Raw genomic sequence first — 22,909 nt, 5'->3', positions numbered from 1 at the left:
ATTATGTAGATATAGTATACTGTATGTGTTAATTGTCATTTAGTATATGAAACCAATAAGGATGATTGTAATCTTACATCAATCTTGGAGGTCTTGGCAAAGGCACCCACTGGATGAACGTGGTCATAAAGGATAATAACGCCAACCATCACACGCATACAGAAAAGCATGGTGTCTGTGTTGGTGAAACGGCACCGGTACTCTCTTTGGAAACGAAATGGAGATAAATAGTTCAGTCTTTCAATAAAATGTGAAACGTTTATGTCTTTATATCAAAGTTGATTGGTAGCTGTTTATGAGAGAGTGAATCAGAGGAACTTACGGAGTCTCCAACATGACGCGGCACACACAGGCCATGGTGCTCAGGCAATCTGTGGTGTCCTCGATTGGCAGAGTCTTGTTCTGCAACATACAGTACAGGTACATTAACACCATACCAGTAACGGCCTCTAGAGGGCGACAGCATTTCTGTCAAGCACCTTTTCACCTAGGCAAATCAAATGCAAATTAATTTGGATCATATAGACAGTGTTCGATGAAATCTTAACTTACCTCTGACACAAACTTAGTTGTGGCATTGCTCAGAGTTTTAAGCATGGGCGTGGCTTCAGCATAGAAAAGGGACATCCGATTTGCCATTTCATTATTCACCTCATTCTCTGCTTCTAACTGGAATGCAAATCATCTTATGTTTCAGTTGCATTAAAAAAGGTATTTTTCGAGTGTGCAAAATAAGTGCATGCAAAAGTATTCTCAGATCACTCTTAAAGGAATATTCCAGGTTCAATACAAGTTAAGCTCAGTCGACAGTATTTGTGGCATAATACTGAATACCACAAAAATGAATTTTGACTCAACCCTCCTTTTTTTTTTTTTTTTAAAGAAAAAAGTTACAGTGAAGCACTTACAATGGAAGTGAATGGGGGCCAATTTTTACTGGGTTTAAAAGCAGAAATGTGAAGCTTATGCTTTTATAAAAGCACTTACTGTAAAGTTGTTTAAATCATCGTTTTTACAGTCGTTTAAGGGTTTACAACGTTAGGTTGCCATGGTAAGGAAGTTGTAAATTGGATATAACTTTACACAGAAAAGGTTAGAAAGCGATTTTATTTCACTAAATTCATGTTAACACATATTGTTTACATCTTGTGGCTTTACTTTTGAAACAGCGAGTATTTTAACGTTTACGGATTGGCCCCATTCACGTCCATTGTATGTGCCTGAATGTTACCAAGTTTTTTTTGTTTTTGTTTTTTTTTTAAAGAAAAGGAGGGACGAGACGAAATTAATTTTTGTGGTAATCAACATTATGTCACAAATGCTGTATAATGTGTATTGAACCTGGAATATGCCTTTAAACTCATAAGAGTTTTATTCTTGGGTATGTTGTGTATTTTAGCAGTTGTTGATCTTCCTACCTGCTGATTGTTCAACCGATTTCTGCTAATGGTCCTTCTATAGTAACTAAAATCATTCTGTATGGCTGGATTTGTCATCTGCAAACACATGGTTTAGAAAAGGCATATTAATAGTGCCTTTAAAGAAAAGAAGCTCGACTGAGAGTAAAGGCCTGTTCACACCTATAACGATAACTATATTGATAACTGTATCCATATAGTATTAAAGATCATACTAACTCTAAAAGAATAGTGGAGTCCACACCACAAGTATAACGATAAAGACACAGAGGAATGATATCGTTGGGGACACTTTAAGAGCGCTTTTTTTCTAGCTGATGAACGATAAAACATTGACAGCCAATCAAAATCCATCCGACTTTAAAGGGCTCGTGCATTTAAAATGGCAGATGACATTGCAGAGAAGCTCATCACAAAGGTCCAGAACGAATGGTGATAAGTATTAACGGAGATGATGGTAGCATAAACTTACCTCAGGTACCCAGAGCTAATGTTGACGTCATTGTCTTGACTCCTTTGAAGTTGCGGTGAAAATGACAACATTAGCTAAATCTGTTTCTTGTATCTAATGCAGCGGAGATCTACAGTACAGCCAATGTCTTGACCATTAACATAACTGCAACGCGTGCTTGGAATAAACAGAACGTTATCATCTGTTGGTGTGCACGCTAATATAGTTATTGATAGAGTTGTTGTTGTGAATGGGCCTTAAATCCACTGCATTAAATAAGGCCAATTCACACTGCCCCAACAAACTCCAACAAGCAAGTTTGTTGGGTCAGTGTGTTCACCCTGTTGGTGTTTGGACAATTTGACAATAACAGTTATGCTTCTCAACATTCTAAATAAAACAGCCAGCTTAAGAATGTTGATGTTTGTTGGAGTAAGCTGGAGTTTGTTGGGGCAGTGTGAATCGGCCTTAACAGATTTAGCTAATGTTGTAATTTTCACCGCAGCTTCAAAGGAGGTGAGACAATGTTGTCGACATTAGCGCTGGATACCTGAGGTAATTTTATGCTTACCGTTTTTATAGTTATCATTGTAGGTGAGAACAGGCCTTAAGTCTTAATCTAGATATTTTATGTGGCACTCACCTTAAGCTCATCAAAGCTGAGAGTGAAGTGCAGGATTTCTGCAAACTGTTTGGCGAGTGCCTGCTCTCTCTCCAAATGCTGCATGGGAGCATAGGGTGGGCTAGTTAGGGCCTCCAAAAGGCTGCGCAGGGCGTTCTCTGGAAAGAGATATTGATTCCAGATTTGATTATCCCTTACATATTATATAGTCATTCCCCTGGAGCAATTTCAGGAGTCTGGAGTCTCTTATTTCAATTAGTTTCAAAATCATTCACAGCTTTCCAAAAAATAATTTATCATCGGCATTGTTCTGAACACCTCTGCCCTTTCATGCAATTTGAAACCCACCCGGCATACCAGTATAATGTATCAATAATGTGATGCAGCAATATGTGTATTTCATCGCCATAGTTACCAGCAAAACAGTTACCATTCTATTCACTCTTGAACGCCTCCCTTTTGTATTATCGTAATTGCTGCAATTTAGCGTTAAAACCTGTGATCCCATCAGGGTTGCCTAGATACTGAACAATGTTGGAAATGTTGGTATTAATGTCTCCCAACTGCAGTATATATATGGTCATGATCATCAACAACTGCGGTATATACTGTCCTACAAAGAAAGAAAAAAATGGCTTCAAAGTTACTTGGTTTATGTGTGGATTTTGGAGTTCACACAGAGCAATGTTCACACTCAGTTTTCTCTGAATCTGACCCAAACCCATCTTTCATAGGACAGATCATAGTCTTAGAGACCTGATTTCCTTCATGACACAATACATTAGTAAATATTAAATCAGCTTAAGCTTGTCTGTTGGTCTTTGCTAGTCTCCCAGCCTGGATTGCGTTTCCCAAAAGCATTGTAAGCCTAAGTAGATCGTAGGAACCATTGGCGCCAACGGTCTCTACAATCAACTTAAGCTTGCGATGATTTTGGGAAATGCAGCCCTGGACAGTCTGGTCTGGTTTGCTGGTTTTAGAGAAGTTTTGGGCACTTGTCAGCTGGTTAGGCTTGGAGTTTAGCTGGATGGGCCATCTAAACCAGCAGAGAACCTGCTTGGCCAGAATTGGAGACCAGCTAGACCATCTTAAGTAGGTTTAAGATCGTATTTTCAGCATGTGTGTTTGTGGGTACAATAGTTGCTTTTAAAATTGTAGTTCCTTTTGAGACCAAATCATTAATGTAAAGAAGTGCTAATGCAGTGTCTCATCAACACTATTACTGCATTACTGTTTTCTAATGTGAACAGTCTCTTAATGAGACAGACTGGAATCTGTGCATTAGGTATGTGCTGCACTGATTACTGGTGTACAGTTCTCAGCATTTGCTTCCTCTTTGGTGACTGAGCCATCTCTGAATGACTGTCATTTGTATGCCTAAGCATGTCTCCAGAGGGGCTATCCATTCCTGTCACAAAATATGCAGCAGTCTTACTATAAATAAAGAGCTGATATGTTTTATCTGGAGGTCCACCGAAAGATCTGACTTATTAGCCAGGGACCTGATACTGCAGATACCAGGATGTGTTGAAGAGGGTGGGACCTTTTTTCTCCTGAGTCACTGCGATGTTATAGCACGACATGGAAAGCTTATCTCCATGTAATCTGTCTGCCTGGAGATCAGCATTTTCACGCTAGTCAGCACTGCCTTGAAAAAGTGGCAAACTATCGACTATTTGCAAACTGAGTCTAGTGAATTGTCAGCATGCATATGAGGCACAAACTCGGGCCCCCTCTACGCTCTGCTGGCATGGTTGCCATGACAACCCTTTACAAGGTCAGCTGCAGAGGAGGAGAGGAACGGATGCATGCACGCATTCGTCCGCACAAATCTCTCATCACGTTAGATGACTCGAGCACGCAAGACCTGTTCCATGACTATAAAAAAGACAAATGGAAAAAGATGACCACCCACTCACCTAGCCTGAGAGAGAATTCATAGAACCTCTTCAGTTTGGCCACCAGGGGGCAGACGGCATTCCACGCTTTCTCCTGCAGCTGGAGGTCATTGGGGTTCTGAATTGCCTGGAGAGAAGGACATGCATGTACACTTTTAAGTGAATCTCCAGAAGCATATTCTACTAATAGTCAACTACAGAGCTGTTTGCATCTTCTCTAAATAAAAGTAAACTGCCTCCTTCCTTTGATCCATCAGATATGAAAGAATTCACAGTTGAAAATTGTCAAACCAAAAACCTGCTAAAACTAATGTATTATAATGCCCATTGGATTCCTCAAATCATATGGCTTTTACTCTTCTAAGTGATCAGACTTACTGTACGATTTTTAACTTGCAGTTGATAAATCGGGCAAAAAAATACAGTAGACTTACACTGAATGAGGAGCCCCAATCGAGCATCCAGAATTTCTTAACAACAAGATCACACTCAACATGTCGCTACCGAATATTCTAGTACCCAACATCCACCCCATGCTACCGAGTTACTGTCCAGCACCATCCCCGATCAGACATCTTTGCATCAATTCAAATGTGTTTGCTTTTTCTGAAAACATGTTGCACTAGCAACCTCAGAGACATGGGTTTGAGTCCCATGGAAACCAGGAAGTAATAGCATTCACATAATCGATGAGTGCAATTCGCATTTTTACATACATTTTCACTCCGCTGACGGTTAGGTTTAGGGTTGGGGTTTGGGTAAGGGCGTATGATTAATAAAATATGCATTCCTGTTGACTGTTTTAAATAATTTACAACTAAAAACAACTTGCTTTACAACTCGCTTTTGGCACCACTTTGGTGGACATTTCACCCAGAAACTGGAGCTCACATGTGCCCATTCGTTTAACACTCCAGATTCGACCAAATGGGGCAGTGCTTTGATTTTTGCAGTATTTCCCATTAATTACCTAGACTGTGGCGGCCCACCACAGTTTCATAATAAACCGAAAATATTTGTACACTTCTCATAATAACATAAAAGATCTCTAACGTTGTGTTTTGCACTGTTGCTTTTGCAAAGCATCTCTAACTCAGCCCCCTGCTGTACACGCTCATGCTCACACACATTGGAACCAATTATCTAACATTAACGTTATTACCAGCGGCTCTGACAACGTAACTATTTTCAGCATCTGAGGAGCAAGTTCAACACAGGCAACTTTTGATTCATTTCCTTGATGGCTCACAGGGCTTGACATTAACACTTGTCCGCTTGTCCAGGACAAGAGGTGTTTGAAGGGGCAAGTGAAAGAGAATTTTACTTCCCCGACCGGACAAGCAGACTGATGAAAACGTCAATAACAAAAAAATAACCAGCTCTATTTGTGATAGCCTAGGCCTGTGTCACTTATTAGAAAGTTCATATTCTTATTCTGCTGTTGAAAATAATCCAGAGCACGTCATTGTATAATTTGCTAGCGATCTAGTAACAGCTGCCCCCTGTTTGATTGACAGGCGGTGTATGTGTGTATGCTGACTGCTGAACATGTGCGTGTTCCGAAAATGCTCGCACTAATGCTCACCTGAACGGTCAAATACATTTCAAAATTTCGCCAAAATGCCTGTCTTGGTGAGGTATTCATGTAAACACAGAGAGTGATGTCTCAAGTGAACGTAAACTGCGGAGAAAAAAGCGGATCTGTATTAAAATGTCAGACAAGTTTAAATGTAAGCTAATAGACCTGCTGCTGCTAGTGTGTCATTATAATAAACAACCAGAAGAAAACACTCACTGCTCTTGACTGGGTAACTTTAGCTTTAAAGAGTATTAATGTATTGTAATCATACAGTGAAGACCAGAAGTAGTTTTATGTTGCGTTTCATTCTGAATGTTTCCTTGAATACTTGATAGCCTACTTCTGTTAAAAACTTTTAAAGCTGTTAAAATAGCACTGAATTTTCTTAATTTATATATTTTTTGTTCCATTATTTTTAATCTATTTCTATTCATTGCTGTTTTTTATTGTTATTTTATTACTGATTGTTTACTAGTCTTGAATAATTACTTAAGAACTTGAACACTTCCATAATTAACACATTAGTTAGTGTTATTATTTGTTGTGGTCTTAAAGCTGGAATTGAGAATCGTCAAATTTCACTACCGACTACTGAAATTTTGGTATTGTGATCATGTATAGCCTTTATTGTACATGGTAGATCTTGCTGCAATAACAGGATGAAAAAGTAGATCTCATTCCATTGAACTATGAGCATCCCTGCTGTTAATTATGGTGATGGAGGCTTTTGTTTATTTTAATACCATATGTAACAAAATAATTATCATATGACAACAGCCTCCTCCCCTACCATGTGCAGTTTACATTTCTGTCGCAGAGAATTGAGTTGATTGCATAGGTACACTAATAAGTTGGGCATCTGTCATAATTTTAGAAAAATGTACAACATAAACTTTGACATGTTACTTGAGCATGTAACTTAAATGTCTTTTTTTCTCTCCAGACAAGTAACTTTTTTACTCGGACAAGTGAATGACCAGTTTACTTGTCTGGAGGACAAGCACATGACAATACTTAATGTCGAGCCCTGGCTCAAATATATGCTCTAGTCGATTTTGTGTTTTGACCGTTTGTGAACTGCGTTAAACTCCATCTCGTTTATGCTTTGTGGGTGTGACATTTTTACTGTGTCATCACCATTCTTATCTATACAAGCAATGTGTTTATGATTAAATTACTACTAGAGCACAAAATTGTTTACAAGAGCACAAAGTTCTTCATAGATCTAGTCTCTTAATTTTGCTCTCAATGTGCAACAGATTGATGCATTTAACTTTAAAATGTACAACATTTTCTTATGTGGGAGAGCCCCCCTAGAGGGTCCAGGGTCCACCACAGTCTCACACAATACTGTAGGAAACACTGTTTTGGTTTGAACAGACCAATTGATGGTTTGTTCCTGGCAGACAGCAGATGCCCTAACCCCGCCCCCACCCTAATCCTAACCATATGGAGCCTGCCAGGAAAAACCTGAGGCACCTTTCTCCCACTGCGCGATTTCAGCGGCAAAACTTTTGACCTCCTGTTGCCAAATTCACTGTGAGACTTGGGGGTGAGCTCTTTTGACTTGAGCCCGTAAGCAACCTCTTATCAACTAACCAGAACACCTTAGAAACCACCTATCAACTAGCAGCCAGTAAGAATACATTGGCCACTGCATAACAACTGCATAACAACACCCTAACATTGTCATACAGTGGCCTCACCTCTCTTATTTCTTGTCCTGCTCCATTGTAAGATTGTAACTCCGCCAGTATCCCATGGGCCTCTTCCAGCACGGCACTAACCTGGTTCCATACGGCTGTCTCCGCCTCTGTGGGCTGGGCATCTGTGGGTAGAAATCAGATAGGGTCTGGTCATTACAGTGTGATAGTCATTCTAATACATGCACAAAAGATAAAGGGCAGATCATATGCTGCCATCCGTGGCCAACCTGAATTATACAATATATCACCTATTTTACACATATGCTGCTATAATTTCCGTTGTATTAGCAGGTAAAAGCTTTGATTTGGTTCAAATGGATTGTTTTCCAATAAGTTGTTTATGTAAAGGCACCCAAACCTAGTGAAAATAACAGCTTAAACTAGCCTGGTTTACTGGTCTCCTAGCCTGGTCAGGTTGGACTTTTTGCTGGTTTTAGAGGAGGCAGTTATCAGGTTGAGAGACCAGCTAAACACCAGCTTGGAGACAGATGATTTGAAACCAGCTAAGACAAACAAACCTGCTGATGTTTTTTTCAATAGGGAAGGCAGAGATTTCCTAACAAATAATTGAAATAAAATAGCTTCAAGGAAGTTGATGGTGTGAGTTAAATTGGGGGTTAATATTGGATTATCATTTCTGCTTTTGGCAGGGATAAATCTCTTTCCAAAGGCTTTGAAAGATAGGAACCATAAATCCACATGGATTAATCCAGTAATGATGATAGTGTTATTCTGAGTCTGAAGTACATGGGCAGGATTTAGGTTGTGTCGATGTGTGTCAGGATTTGTTGGGGTTGATTTTAACAGGTCTGGTGGGAAATGTCATTGAAAGGCCAAGGCTTGGGAAACTGATGAAATTACTCCATATACAGTTGTTGGAAAGGCTAGGATGAGCTTAAAGAGTAGTGTAGGCTTCCAACACAACAAGCATAGCAAAGATTCGATTAATAAACTGATGATTGCTGGCAGGAAAGCAAAGCGTACGGTACATAAATGTCCTTCATTGAAGCCATTTTCTGTATCTGTTTTCAGATGTGACCGAATGTGGGTGGGGCTTAAACCAGAAGTGCGTCAAAACTAAATGAAAGTCACTATAAACTATCACTGTATAGAAAAGACCTGTGTGAAGATTCCTCAAAATTGTCCTTTTGTGATCCACAGAAAAATAACATTGTACAGGGTTGGAATAACAAGAGGGTGTGTAAATGATGACATAATTTTCATTTTTGGTTTAACTATCCGTTTAAACATCTCTCTTTAGTTTTCCCAATAGATATTACTTTTCAACAATGGAATATTTGCTATGCGTTGTGAAAACTGCAGTAAGAGCGTTTTGGGCGATGTAGTCATTCAAGGTCTTTCATGGATCAGATTTCCCTTGTCTCCCAAAGCTTTTCCCTGTATGATAAGTGATCCAGTGAAGGAGGACGTCTCCCAGCCTGATTTACAGTTCTCTCCCTCATACTGCATCCATACAGAGGGGCTGTAATGTAGATGGAAGCAATTACCCCTATCAGAAGCCCATAATGCTCTTTCTCCCGCTCTTTCCGTCAGTGCTTGTTTGAATGAATATGCACTTAGATGTTTGTGGCTGATGGCCATGGTGCTATCAGCTGAGCAAACACACATCAGTGCTTACCCCAAGCCTGTGCCTATGCGCAAACAAACACAAACTACACTTGAGCGTAATTGCCACTGGGATCCTGTCAGTCATGTCACCTCAGGGTCTGTTTGCTCATGCTGCCTGTGATCTTCAAAGAATGGATGGGTTTTTGCAGTATGGAGTAAAACTTAAAGAAACACTGTTGAAACTTCGAATAAACCAGTGTATCTCTTAATTCTGATATAGAAATATACTGTAAATAGCCTAATTGTTAATGGCTAAAATACAATTTAATAATAATAATAATAATTAAACTATAATAATGTATAATATTTTATTTTATTGCTTATAAAAATAAAATGAAACTCTATAAAATAAAAAAAATATGTATCTGATCTTGGATCTTAGACTCAAAGGCTTATGTTTCTTTGAATGCCTGATTTCTGTGCCATTATGTCTTGTAATTGAGATGTTATTGATTATTTTTTTAATTTTTTTTTTGGCACATTAACCTTATTTCATAACTGAGGAAATGTAATCCAGAGCTGTGTAACAGAGGTGACCATTGTTTCACTGTGACAAATGTAAAAGTCCAGATCTTAAGAGGGGCTGTCGTCCAATTTTCTGCTTGTTGTTAATGACATATTGTGATGTTACTACTTACATTGCATAATTCAGTAATTCTGCTTGTGTGTATCATCCAAAACGGCAGATTTAACCCCAAAATTATGATAGTTAAGCACATTTTACAGACAAAATCTCATTACTGTAATGTGTATGGACATTTTACTTTTGCGTTCATTTTCCTCTTATTAGATTATCTTTACTGTGATATATCATTTTTTTACTGTATATACAATTATATATTTTTCTTTAAATTAGCATAAATTAAAGGCAGTAAAAAACAATGTACAAATACTTTATAATTATTTTTTAGAGTATTTTTGTCTTGTTTTTGCAGTAAATATTTAAACATTCTTAAAATGATAAAATTATATACAATATTTTGTCTTGTTTTCAGAAATATCCAACCAAATTTACTGATGTTTATGCTTGTAACAAGAAAGAAATATTTTGCCAAATGAAAACTTTATTTTTCTAATCCCATTGGCAAATCAGTTTTTCTTGTTGTAGGCATAAAACCAACTAAATATTGTTAGATTTCTCAAAAACCAACATTTAATATCTTGTCATGCTGGATTTAAGATTTTTTTGTTTTCTTTTAAGAATTTTTCAATATTTTTACTGGAAAATTAAGACAAAAATGCTTGCTTGGATTTGTATTTTATATATTTTTTTACTTTTTTTTAATTTATTTTTTTGTTTGTTTGTTTTCAAATAAAATTAATCAATCAATTTAAATAACATTTAATCAATTATTTATTTATTTTGCATTACCGAAATTAGAATTAATTTTTATTATGGTAATGGGAATTTGGGGGTAAAATGTGCAAAAATACTAGGTTCTTCATTTCTTTTAAAGGAATGATAAAGCATATTTTTTTCTTTCTTTTGATTTTAGGATAAAACATGATCTGGACCTTGTCTTGACAAGTTTCATGAGATTCACCTGTTTAAAAATCAATCAAACTAATTCTCAATTACAGACCAGTCTCTCACCAGTTTAAATAATATACATTGGACTTTACACTTTTGACTAATGCTGCCATCATAGGCTATCAGAGTTATCCTACTTCCCACTTCTAAAGTCGTAATTTCGAGTATGTCACGTCCAAGATTCATTCTTATATTTTACTTGGGGAACTCCTGTTTTGACACTTTATTACATGATAGGCAGCTTGTTTACAAATACAATAATATAATATTTGTCAAATATATGATATTTCCTCTGTGTACATTTTTTTTAACATTTGCATCAAATGGTTACTAATGGTGGTTACGTAAAAGTACATGACCGAAAGCAACAGCAAGCGATAACAAGGTAGCTGCATTTAGAAAAATGAATAAAACCTTTTCTCATTCACTACAGAAACTGTACCCCCCTCCTCCATATTGAAAGCTTATGTCTTCTCCCAACTTTGGTATCAAAATTATCTAAAATGTTCCCAGTCGTAATAATGACTTAAGGGGGCGTTCCACTTCCAAGTAGAAAAAAACTCAGATTTACAATAATTCTGATAGCACGTGAAGGCAGCATAAGAACAGCATAAGTTTTATTGTAACTGGACAACAACCGCTCTTAATCATCCGGGTGTTCACACTTGATGGACAGGAGTTTATATCCTCCATAAAGAAGGAGATGTTAGACAGGTAGCTGTTAGAGGTGTCATAAAAGGAAGGATTACTCAGGAGGGAGAGAAGTGCTTAGGTAAGTGTTAAAAGGGAACATAACATCAGAGAAAAAGGAAATTCAGGCTCCCTATTCAATAGGCAGCTTCCATTCCCACTTCCTTAAATCCTTCAGACTGGTTAATAATGCATACACACACACACACACACACACACACACACACACACACACACACACACATCCAGTTGCACAAGGATAGACAGGAACAGATTATGGTGCCAACACACTTTATAAGTCTGCAACGGTTTGGTGTGAAAATCAGGACATAATGAAAGTCAGTTAAGACTGTGATTATGTTTAACACCCCACTCTAAATTAAAAAAAAAATAAAAATAAATAAATAAAAAAAAGCATGGCATTCGAAAGATGGCCTTTAGCTCTGCAGATCACAGCAGACCTGAAGATAAGCGAAAAAATCATGTCACAAATTGAGGTCAGCGTGAAAACCCTTGAATGCCGGGCACTGATGCACATACAGAGCAATTGCAGAGAAAAGGAAGTGAAAATGTAGAGGAAAGCAGAGGAGGAACCAATGATTAAAAAGGAAAGAAAACAAAACTCAAAACATAAGAAGCTGATCGTCTCACTTTCAAAGTCAAGGAAAATTATTGGGCCATGCTCAAGTTTGGCGCAAGCCGGCAGTTTCAGCAGATTTCCCATGATCCCCCTGGAACAAAAAGAAGGGAGAAGCATGTGGGTCATGGATGGTGTGTGTGTTTGTGTGTGTGTTTGGAGTCTGCACTGCAAAAAAAAAAATCTAAACATCAAGATACATTTACTTGAGAAGCAAAGTGACATAAGAATCAAAAGGAAAAAAAAAAATATTTTTCTTACCCCATCTGCAAATTGTTTTTGTTTCAAGCTACATTTGGTTACCTTTTTTTTTTTTTTTTGCCTCTCACATAAGTGTATCTTGTTTTAAGGATGTTTAAATATTTGTTTTCTGGAAAACAAGAGAAAAATACTCTGAAAATTGTGGAAGTGGGGATGGGGGTGTACAGGGTGACACGTTGGGTGTAGGTTGTGGGATGTCGTTATGGCCAGGAGATATTCTTGCATCGGGTGATGTGTTATGGTCACATACAGTAGATCATGTTAAAACTCGTCTTTTCTGCTCTCTTTGCAAGATATGGGTCCTATCCCAAATTGCACCCATTGCCCTTATGATCCTTTTCAAGTATACACGTTCTGTTTCTATTTTACTATTTATAGTTATATTGGCTTGAAAAAGCCAACAAACTGTTCTGTATAGATGATTAGGATTTTTCCAAAATCCCTAAACCAAGACCAAAGTAATTCAATGTAACTTCTCCTACAGTTTTCAAGATGGATCAACCAAACTTGGCACAGACCTTCAGACAGTTCTTGAATAGTGCAATATGACTTTTCTAACTGATCGGAATCATGGCTTTCCTTTAGAGGGTGATAAAATATCCCCAAAACCCCATAAGCTTGCATTGATGGAATGATCAAACAGGCCAAGACTATTCATACTCCAACTGTCAAAAAATTAAAAATGAGTCAAATTCTGATGGTCTGTCTAACTAGCTGGCTGTTTGTCTCACTGTAAGGTCTGTTAAACCTTTTAAAAAAGTTTTAAACTTTCAGGTCTGGCTTTGTAAAACCAACATTAAAGTTTGTCTTGACTTTTAGTAAGTCTTTCTAGGAAGTCAGTCCACTGGCGGCCATCTTTGGAACATTCTCGGGAAACTATTTCCAGTCATGCCAGTGCAGCTCCTGTCTACTTGAATGGGAAAAGACCAAAATCTCCAAAACGATTGTTCAAGTCTACAATCAAATTGTGCTTCTTTCCCTCAGATTACGCTGAAAAACTCAATTTCCCCGGCTTGTATAGCTAATGCGCATGTGCGTTCTTGAGTTGATTGACAGACGATTTCTGTATCTAAAAGGTAATTGGCTCTTTTACTTGTAAGGTGGGACTTCCTTTCTACATCCGTTGACTGTTGGGCATTCCAATTTCTCCCATTCATTTTAATTGAAGTGGCCCTTCTCTCCTAAATAGTCTCTGCTTTTAGGCAAATTGGCCCTTGTTGCTTAACATAGGGTTAGTCAGGTGAGGTGAATATAAATTATTATAATTATATAGACTCAAAAGTGCTTGTGATTTGACCTATCATCTTTAGACACAGCCTATTATAAAAATAAGCAACAATTTGCAGCTTAAGCTGGCTGATCATTTGTTTGCTAGCTCACTAATATCGCAGACGATTATGCTTAATTAACCGTGAGAGGCAGAAATCATGATCGCGATTAAAAAACATTTAATTGTTCAAAGCTGTGGCAGTTTTTTTGTCTAAATCGTGCAGCCCTGCAATAAAAATAAATAAATAAAGACTTCAAAGGGCAGAATAATCGTGATTAATAATCTTGATTACAATTTTAAACAAAATAATCGCGATTATCATTTTAACCATTATTGTGCAGCCCTAACATAGGGTAAGGGGTCTGTCACTAGGGACAGCAGCCAGGAGGGGCCCTTCAAATACATGTGCCCAGGGCCCTTGCAGACCGCCGTTCAGAATCATAAAATTACAAATGGGGCGCCCTAGTTTAATTCAGTAAAGAAATTCACTGCAAAAAACATCCTATTGTTATCGTGTTTTTGTCATGTTTTCCATTTAAAAATCTAAAAATCCTTAAAACAAATAAGATATTTAGACTTGCTTTAAGAGAATGAATCTTTTTTTTTTTTGGTTTTCTCCCCAACTTGGAATGCCAAATTCCCAATGCACCAAGTCCTCGTGGTGGCGTAGTGACTGGAGATGGAGGCTTCACGCTGTTCTCTACGGCATCCACGCACAACTCACCACGCGCCCTGCCGAGAGCGAGAACCACATTATAGCGACCACGAGGAGTTTACCCCACGTGACTCTACCCACCCTAGCAACCGGGCCAATTTGGTTGCTTAGGTGCAGGGCTCCAGACTAAAAAAATGACTTAGGAGCCATTGGCTCCTAAACTGAAACATTAAGGAGCCAAATGGCTGTTTTTAGTCACCAAATCACAGATTTTCTCGATTTAGATTGCTGTTTAGAAACAAGCCAAAGAAAAGGAAGCCAGCTGATAACCCATTCATCAAAGGTTTAATAAACAGTATATATAGTTGAGAAGATAAGTTTGCATTCCCTTTTGTCTCATAAATGTTCACACCCCTTTCATAATTTATACAAATATAAGTTTTTATTTTTTATTTATTACTGCTCTTCAGAATCTACATTACAGATAATTACATAAAATATAGTATGCATATAGTAGGGTGTTGACTTCTTGAGCATCAATGAATGTTTGCACCTCGTGTAATAGTTGTGTACAAGTCTCTCAATTGTCCTAAGTGTCAAAAGCTTGATTATATATATATATACACACACACACACACACATATATATGGTATGGGACTTTTAATTATAAAGAAGCCCGAAATACACAGGGGAATTTTAATTTGAAATGTCTGCGCTCCCAGTTGTGAACACACTGACGGCTGATTCGCCGAGAAAGTGAATCTGATTCAAACTGCTAACCTGAGCTCAAACCCTCAATTCTTTACGGATGATTCATGAAAAAGATCCGGTTCAAAAGAGTCATTTGGTCATGAATCTCTTGCGCTAGGTTTGTTGTTGCGTGCGGTGCAGCGAGCCCGTCAGAAACAGAACGGGTGAAAAGCGGCGCGAGACACACTGGTGCTCGCTCTGAAGATAACTCACAAGATGATATTTGACGAAACCGCATATGAACGTGCACAACCCGACTGACCCGACTAGATTTTAAATTAGTCTCAGTAAATTATTTTTGGACCATTTTAGTCGCAGTCTGGAGCCCTGAGGTGACCTGGCTGGAGTCACTCAGCACGCCCTGGATTCAAACTCGTGACTCCTGGGGCGGTAGTCAGCGTCAAAACTCGCTGAGCTACCCCCCATTAACAGAATGTCTCTTAAATATAAGTGTATTTTGTATATAAGTGTAATTTGTTCACTTGGTTATACTTCTGCAAGTGTAGTAAAGGTAAAATACACTTATAATCAAGATCTATTCTCTAAAAACAAGTCTAAATATCTTATATGCTGCTTCTCATGTGAATGCATCTTTTTTTTTTTTTTTTTATATAGAATTTAGATATTTTAAAATATTTGTATTTTTAATACTATATTCAACATTCTCAGATAAACATTTTTTCTTCCGCAGTATAGCTGCTAAAGAAAATGTACATTGTTTTAAAGGAGTTTTAGATATTTATATTGGAAAACAAGCCAAAAACAAATCAAAAACTTATTTTGTTTGTGTATAATGGGGCGAAGACTACCCTATCTCACCTTTCTGTTCACTTCAATCCATCTTTAACTCACAAAAAAAAACTCTCTCTTATTAATAAAGCTGCGTATTGCCAATTTTCTTAACGATAAGAAATGCACAGTGACATATATTATGATTCAATAAGTCGTGAGCATCATGTTATAATCTAGTGGCATTAAGCGTGCACGCTCGAGGGATGAGTGTCCCCGCGACAGAGTGTGCATCAGCCGGGTGCAGTTTCAATCTCTCCCCTTTAGATCGGGACATTCGCGCAACTCATAGAAGAGGCGCTGACCACACAGAGAAATGCCAGTTTTGGAGTTTGTAGTTATTTACATGATCTGCTTCAGTATTATTTGAACTTTAATAAAACTATAATGTATAAATATAACTCCATTTAAGATGTAATGCCGGGGTGTTTCCTTTAAAGATGCTCCGGCTCCACTTATTCCACAACGAAAGTGCATCTGTATTTACTTGTTTTGTATTTTTTCATTGTAATTCAATCACATTTTGTGATCAACATCACCTGAAGCTGTTTGGAAAGTTTAGAGTGCATCTGGACTGTGAGCCGTGTAATTCTTCCTCTCCTCCGTCATCCGCGAGTTGCAGTGCTGCTCTCGCGCGTCATCATTAGAGTTTAATGTGATCACGTTACGTTAAATGACATCAAACGACTATTCAACAACAAACATTTTTTTATTGTCAGTAACGTCGACTAATTGTTTCAGCCCTAACACACACACACAGTGTTGTATAAAGTATCCATTTGTCATACTTAAGTAAAAGTAAAGATACCTTCATGGAAATGGACTCAAGTAAAAGTTAAAGTAGCTCATGAGAAAACGACTTAAGTAAAATTATTAAAATAACTGATATAAAATTTACTTAAGTATCAAAATTACAAGTAAACTGCATAAATTACGGAACAGTTCATTAAACCCATGGCAACTTATTGATCGGTGGTGCTCATCATTTACTGACCCTCATGCCAACCCAGATGTGAATGACTTTCTTTCATCTGCAGTACACATACAAAGATTTTTAGAAGAATATTTCAGCTCTATAGGTCAATTCAATGCAAGTGAATGGTGGCCAGACATTTCAAGATACAAAAAGCAGATTAAGGGAGCATAAAGTTATCCATACTACTACAGTGGTTAAATCCTGTCCTCTGAAGCGATTCAGTTGGTTTTGGGTGAGAACAAACCAAATTGTAACTCATTTCCACTGTATATCTTGCCATTGCAATCTCTAGGCACGATCATGATTTCAAGCTTGATTTCACTTTGAAGTGCTTGATGCATGCGCAGAGCCCTAGGTGGCGCTATAGGAAGTATAATTGAGCTTGAAATCCTGATCGCCAAGGAGACTGCTAATGACAAGATTTATAGTCGAAAAAGGAGTTATATTTTGGTCTATTCTCACCCAAAACCAACTGGATCCGTTCAGAAGACCTTAGGGAAACCACTGGAGTCTTATGGATTACTCTTCTGCTGCATTTATGTGCTTTTTGGAGCTTCAAAGGTCTGGTCACCATTCACTTACATTGAATTGACCTACATAACAGCAATATTCTTCTGAAAATCTTTTTTGTGTGTGTGTTCTGTAATGAGGGTGAGAAAATTATGAGAGAATTTTCATTTTTAAACGAACTGTCCCTTTAATGGTGCATTCAAGTCACACCAGAATTATCATATTTATGGGATGAGTGTAAATGAACACCACAGTCCATAAAAATTGGAATATCGAAGGAGGGAGTTGAGTCATATTAGTGACCAGAACAGAGACTTGTGGAGGTGGGCTCTTTTCATTTGGGCCAATAAGCAACCACCAAGCAACCACCCAGCAATCACCCAGAACACCCTGGCAACTGCATAGCAATGTGTTGAAACACAGTTAAAACAACTTATCGACAGCATAGCAACAACCCGACAACCACCTAGAACACCCTGTCAACTGCAGAGCAATGTGCAAAAAACACAAAAAACAATTTAGCAACAGCATAGTAACAACCTGGCAACCACATACTGTAGCATAAATGTGCTACAAAGCAAATATAACACTTTAGCAACCACCAGAAAACTAGTTTTGCTTAGGCAAAGACTATTCATCCATCTTCATAACATATAAAAATAAATATTGTTGGACATTTTCATGAGCGCTGGTAATTATTCATACACATCATATCTTGTTTAAATGTAAAATGTAAACGCATGTGATTGACTTTTATATGAACAGGTCTGAGACTGATCACACATAACTTCATTATTTAACAGCTTTCATAATGTTTTAGCCTAAACTTATCAAATTAATTAGTAAAAAAAAAAAATAATAATAATAATAATAATTAAATTCACATGAGCAGTTTCTTGTCTTACCCAGTGGAGACAGACGGCGGAACACGTAATTTGGCGCGAGCTTTGCTTGTGATTTTGATTCAGATTCGTGATTCGCAAAATAAATCATTCAGATCGCTTTTTGAATCTTTTTGTTCAGTTCAAATGAATCAAAATTAAAAGATTCGACTCAAATGATTCTTTCAACGAATCACACATCACTATTGCCGATCTGCATGCATTTTTGCACCTACTGCTGTTATTTTAATACATTTTATTATTATTATTATTATTATTATTATTATTATTTTTTTTTTTTTTTTTTTGCGGTGTTCAGTTGCAAAAGTAACTAAAGGGTCTGGAGAAATTTATCAGAGTAAAAGTATCAGTTTTCTCTCCAGTATGTAGTGAAGTGAAAGTAAAAGTCCAAAGAAATATTTATACTCAAGTAAGGTACAAATATTAAAAGTGGCTATGAAAAACTATGAAGTATTTGTACTTCGTTACTATACAGCTCTGACACACACACACACACAATTCAAATAAAAACCTAAATTTCTAGATGCCAGTCACCATCCATATGGAGGATCAGTCTGCATCTGCTGTCCCTGTTCCAACCCTGATACCTCCATCTCCAGACACACACACACACACACACACACACACACACACACACACACACACACACACACACACATATACACATTTGAACACAAATACACACACCTTACACCAGTGAAGCACTTACTTTCAAAATCCAGGAAAAAATGAGGACAGTTCTCTAAATCCTTGCCAAGGACCTTAATGAGGTTCCCCATGGCCGGCAAACCTGGGCAAGAAAAACAAATACATAAAGTACAAAGCAATAAAACCTAGATAACATGCATTAGTAATACTTCTAGACTGTATATGTGCTTTTTTTTCACAGTGAAAGTGACTGGATGCTTTCATATTGCAGATATAAAGCCAGACAGTATTGTAAAGGTGAAAAAGTTTCAAATTCACTTGATCATAGGAAGTTTGATGCTAGTTTTCTCATGGGGTAAAGAATAATGAAAAAGCATTTTGTGGCGGGAATAATTCAACAAAATAATCAAAATTTTGGGTGCTGTAACCTTCTACCCACTACTGTAAATTCAGACTTTCTTTAATGGCATTTAATGGAAGTCATACAGCTCTCTCAATCTGAGTGGGACAGTTATGGGTTAATAAGATTATCTTAGGTAATAGCTTGTATTACAGAATATCTCTGGACATAATGGAATCTAAAAACTTTCAAGAGATTAAAAAAAAGATGGGAGGGATTATCATTGCTTCCTAGCATTGATAATAATACAAAACCTATCATACCATTTCTCAAGAGACACAATAATACATATTAGCATTTTTTTCTGCAAAACTGCAATTTACTAAGAAAAAAAAAAAAAACAGGGAAATGCACAGGAAATAAGAAGCTGACCCATTCATATCTAGCCTTCTAAATGTATTTCTAGCCCTAGCATTTGCTTCTAGCACACAACCCAAAGATGGCTTCTATCAGCCTGTTTATCACTTAAGAGGCAATATATCCCCCTCTGCTTGTCTCCTGGCAACAACCAGTAGAGCCCGGTTTCCATGGCTGGACCACATTGCCTCTCTCTCCCTTACTCTCTGTATATCTGATGCTTTCATCAGCTACCAGCCAAATCCCAGTCTCTGAACTGATGCTATATAATAGCCTATTAGAGGCCGCCAACTGAGCATTCCCTATCATTTCTTTGCAGCCATAGCTATAGGTTATAATCAGGGTTGGGAAGTAACGAAATACAAGTAACGGGAATACGTATTTAAAATACCAAATATAAATAACTGTATTCCACTACAGTTACAATTTAAATAATTGATAATTAGAATACAGTTACATTCAAAAAGTATTTTGATTACTGAAGAGATTATTTTGCATTTTATTGTCATTTGTTTCATTTAATATTTAGTCCTTTCAGATGGAAAACATTTATACATATAAATTATACGATCCAAAGTGCATTTGAACAGCGGTGAAATACTTTCTTACAATGTGTTACATTCATACGAGCAGACAGAGAAGTAAGTCTGAAGTAAGTTTGGAGCAGAAGAAACAGAAATGAACCTTGTGTAAATTGTCAGCTTTATGCTAAACTAAAATGCTATTTCTAGCCATTTTACATGCACACGTTACCAGGCACGATCATATTTTTTTATCAAGAAAATTCACGTTGGATCATAATTTTTTTTTTCTAGTAAGACCTTTGATATTAGGGCAAAAATCATATTCTTGATAATTTTTGTATTGTTTTCCTGTAAAACTATCTAAAAATCCTTAAAACAAGATCAATTAGATTAATCTTGTTTTAGAAACAACACTGCATAAGATATTTAGGTTTTTCAGAGAATGTATTTTTAACATGTGTATTTTTTCTTACTGTACTGGCAGAATTTTATAGTCAAAACAAGTGAAAAAATCTACCAGTGCTGAAGTAATCTAAAGTATTTAGATTACATTACTCACCTTGAGTAATCTAAATGAATACATTACACATTACATTTAATCTGTAGTGGAATACATACAAAAGTAACCCTCCTAACCCTGGTTATAATGGCCAGAGACTTTGGCACATGTCATGCCAACAGTCCATCAGAAAATCACAATTTTGTGGGTTTTAAGTGCTGTTTAATGGCACATCTATGGTATATTTTGTATTGTAAATGTGTTACTCTGTTGCTGCTGTTTTGCTGGAGAACTGTCTATCTATAGGTAGTTCAAATGAAATACTTTTGGGAAGTTGACATGTCCTGCAGTGTGGCATGCTATACTCCATCAGATCCTCTATCCATCCATCAATCCATCCATGTCTGTTATTACCCATTTCAGCAAAAACTCTTGAAATAATAACAAACTTCCCTTCCATTTATCTTTTGTTTCACCAAAGCACTCACTCAGAAAACTGTCAACCGATAATTAATCTTCTACAGCTGTCACCTCAACATGAAACGCATATCAGCTTGACAAATACAGTATGGCCGTCTCTCATTACTTACCAGCCAACAAATGATTGCCTTATTTCTTCCACCTTCCCTTAGATTATCACTGTGCTAGTCCCCTCAGTTTTTCCCTCTTATCTCAGTATCTTTCTCCCATGTGTTTCTCGTCCAAAGCTGCCCCTGAATGCAGCTGTGAAGAGTCCGTCTCATGTGGTCCCACAGCAGCTCTCTCAACCTTACCCACGATCCCCACTGCAGCTCTGTGCTCAACATCGCTCTGCTCTTTCACACTTCTCTTTTCTGTCTGCTATTTAAAGGGACGGCTTATTGTAAATGAGACTGGTGAAACCGTTTCTCTGTGGTGCCACTGTGTGTGTATGTTTGTGTGTTAGTAGGATGAAGGTAAGAGAATGGGTGGCTTATATGAGTGCAGGGGTTTACCGATGTCCTGAACTCTGTAGCTGCAGTTTTCTGTGTATGAAACCTTCGCTCTGCTTAATTTAGAATAATGCAGTCATCGATTTGTGCTTTGCAGAGAGAGAAGACAAAACAGCACTGAATCTTTCCTCTTGAAAAGATCAGCGTATGTTGGTTTTGAATGCTGGTCCTCACACTGAAAATGATCTATTTTTACTTGATTTAAACCATAAAATGTATTTAGTAATTGATGTAACATAATTTCCAGGTACATTTAGTCAGATTGCTGTAAATAACATTTTAAATGAAATAAAACCAAATAATTAACATTAAAGCACTTTTTTTTTTCAGTCCAGTATGAGATGCCGGTAAGTCCAGCATATTTTGCTGTTGAACAACATGGCTATGCTGGTACCACATAGACCAGCAACAAACCAGCTTAAACTAGCTTGGAAATCCACAAAGGTCTAAGCTGGTCTTTCCAACAGGGTTTGTTCCTTTTTCTATTTTGTGGTTTGAAAAAAACTGCCTGATATCAAAGTTTGCTTTACATGCTTGAAGATGAGAAAGGAAATGTATTAAAGCAGACTTGTACAACTAAATGCTGTATTGAGAACACAGAGCCCCAGTGTACTTGGAGAAAGAAAAACTCTGTTGATAGTTAAAGCAATGACCCTTGTGGCAGCTTGCTCAGCCAGCTAAAAAAATGGATTGCAACCTCAACTGTCTCAGACTGAAAGTAGAGCAAAAACTTGTGCTTACACAGCAATCTCAGACTGTTCTTCTCTGATCTGAGACTTGGGACTGACCTGGCCAGGGAAATGCATATTTATTGGAATGTCATATCCAGGATGTTGCATAACTTTAACACTGATGTTTTTATCTTGTTTCATTACAGTAGCTGATGATAAGGAGTTAAGTGGGAGACTGAAGTAAATGGGTAGTGCAGCAAAGCAGAAATTAAAATCTATACATTTTTTACATGGCATCTGTTTGTTCACCAAAGGCTATTTTTGTTTGAAGAGTTAAAAACAATTGCACAAAACTGGCAGACAGAACGCATACACTTTGTCTTTTTTTTTCCCCACAGTTTTCTCACACATGGTGCCATATGTCTGATGAAAAAGCTAGCAGTATACCACGTTGTTTTGGTCCATACCTTTGCTTGCGTTTTTCCTCAAGAGGCACTTCACTGCATCAAACGAGAGCCTATATGTTTCTCTTGCAGTATCACAGCATCAGCCTCCACTACCTGAG

At 37.4% G+C, this 22,909-nt stretch overlaps 1 protein-coding gene across 4 annotated transcripts in view; it reads right to left on the bottom strand.

Moving 5' to 3' along the window:
- Nucleotides 1-22,909, bottom strand: part of LOC127425007 (CYFIP-related Rac1 interactor A-like) — a 59,451-nt gene that overhangs the window by 5,450 nt on the left and 31,092 nt on the right. For 2 of the 4 annotated variants that reach the window (XM_051670582.1, XM_051670580.1), the window contains exons 2-10: nucleotides 22,812-22,904; nucleotides 18,984-19,064; nucleotides 7,675-7,796; nucleotides 4,411-4,516; nucleotides 2,513-2,649; nucleotides 1,419-1,496; nucleotides 553-669; nucleotides 323-402; nucleotides 78-204 (exon numbers count right to left, since the gene is read on the bottom strand). In XM_051670582.1, the coding sequence (XP_051526542.1) occupies nucleotides 78-204; nucleotides 323-402; nucleotides 553-669; nucleotides 1,419-1,496; nucleotides 2,513-2,649; nucleotides 4,411-4,516; nucleotides 7,675-7,796; nucleotides 18,984-19,053 (837 nt within the window). In that variant the 5' untranslated portion in view covers nucleotides 19,054-19,064; nucleotides 22,812-22,904. Of the gene's footprint in view, nucleotides 1-77; nucleotides 205-322; nucleotides 403-552; nucleotides 670-1,418; nucleotides 1,497-2,512; nucleotides 2,650-4,410; nucleotides 4,517-7,674; nucleotides 7,797-12,175; nucleotides 12,256-18,983; nucleotides 19,065-21,292; nucleotides 21,495-22,811; nucleotides 22,905-22,909 lie in introns of those variants that run through there. The other 2 variants (XM_051670579.1, XM_051670581.1) reach the window with 2 other exon arrangements.

The sequence above is a fragment of the Myxocyprinus asiaticus genome, chromosome 34 (genome assembly GCF_019703515.2).
Source record: "Myxocyprinus asiaticus isolate MX2 ecotype Aquarium Trade chromosome 34, UBuf_Myxa_2, whole genome shotgun sequence".
Taxonomy (NCBI): domain Eukaryota; kingdom Metazoa; phylum Chordata; class Actinopteri; order Cypriniformes; family Catostomidae; genus Myxocyprinus; species Myxocyprinus asiaticus.
This window is presented reverse-complemented; position numbering and strand designations above follow the sequence as displayed.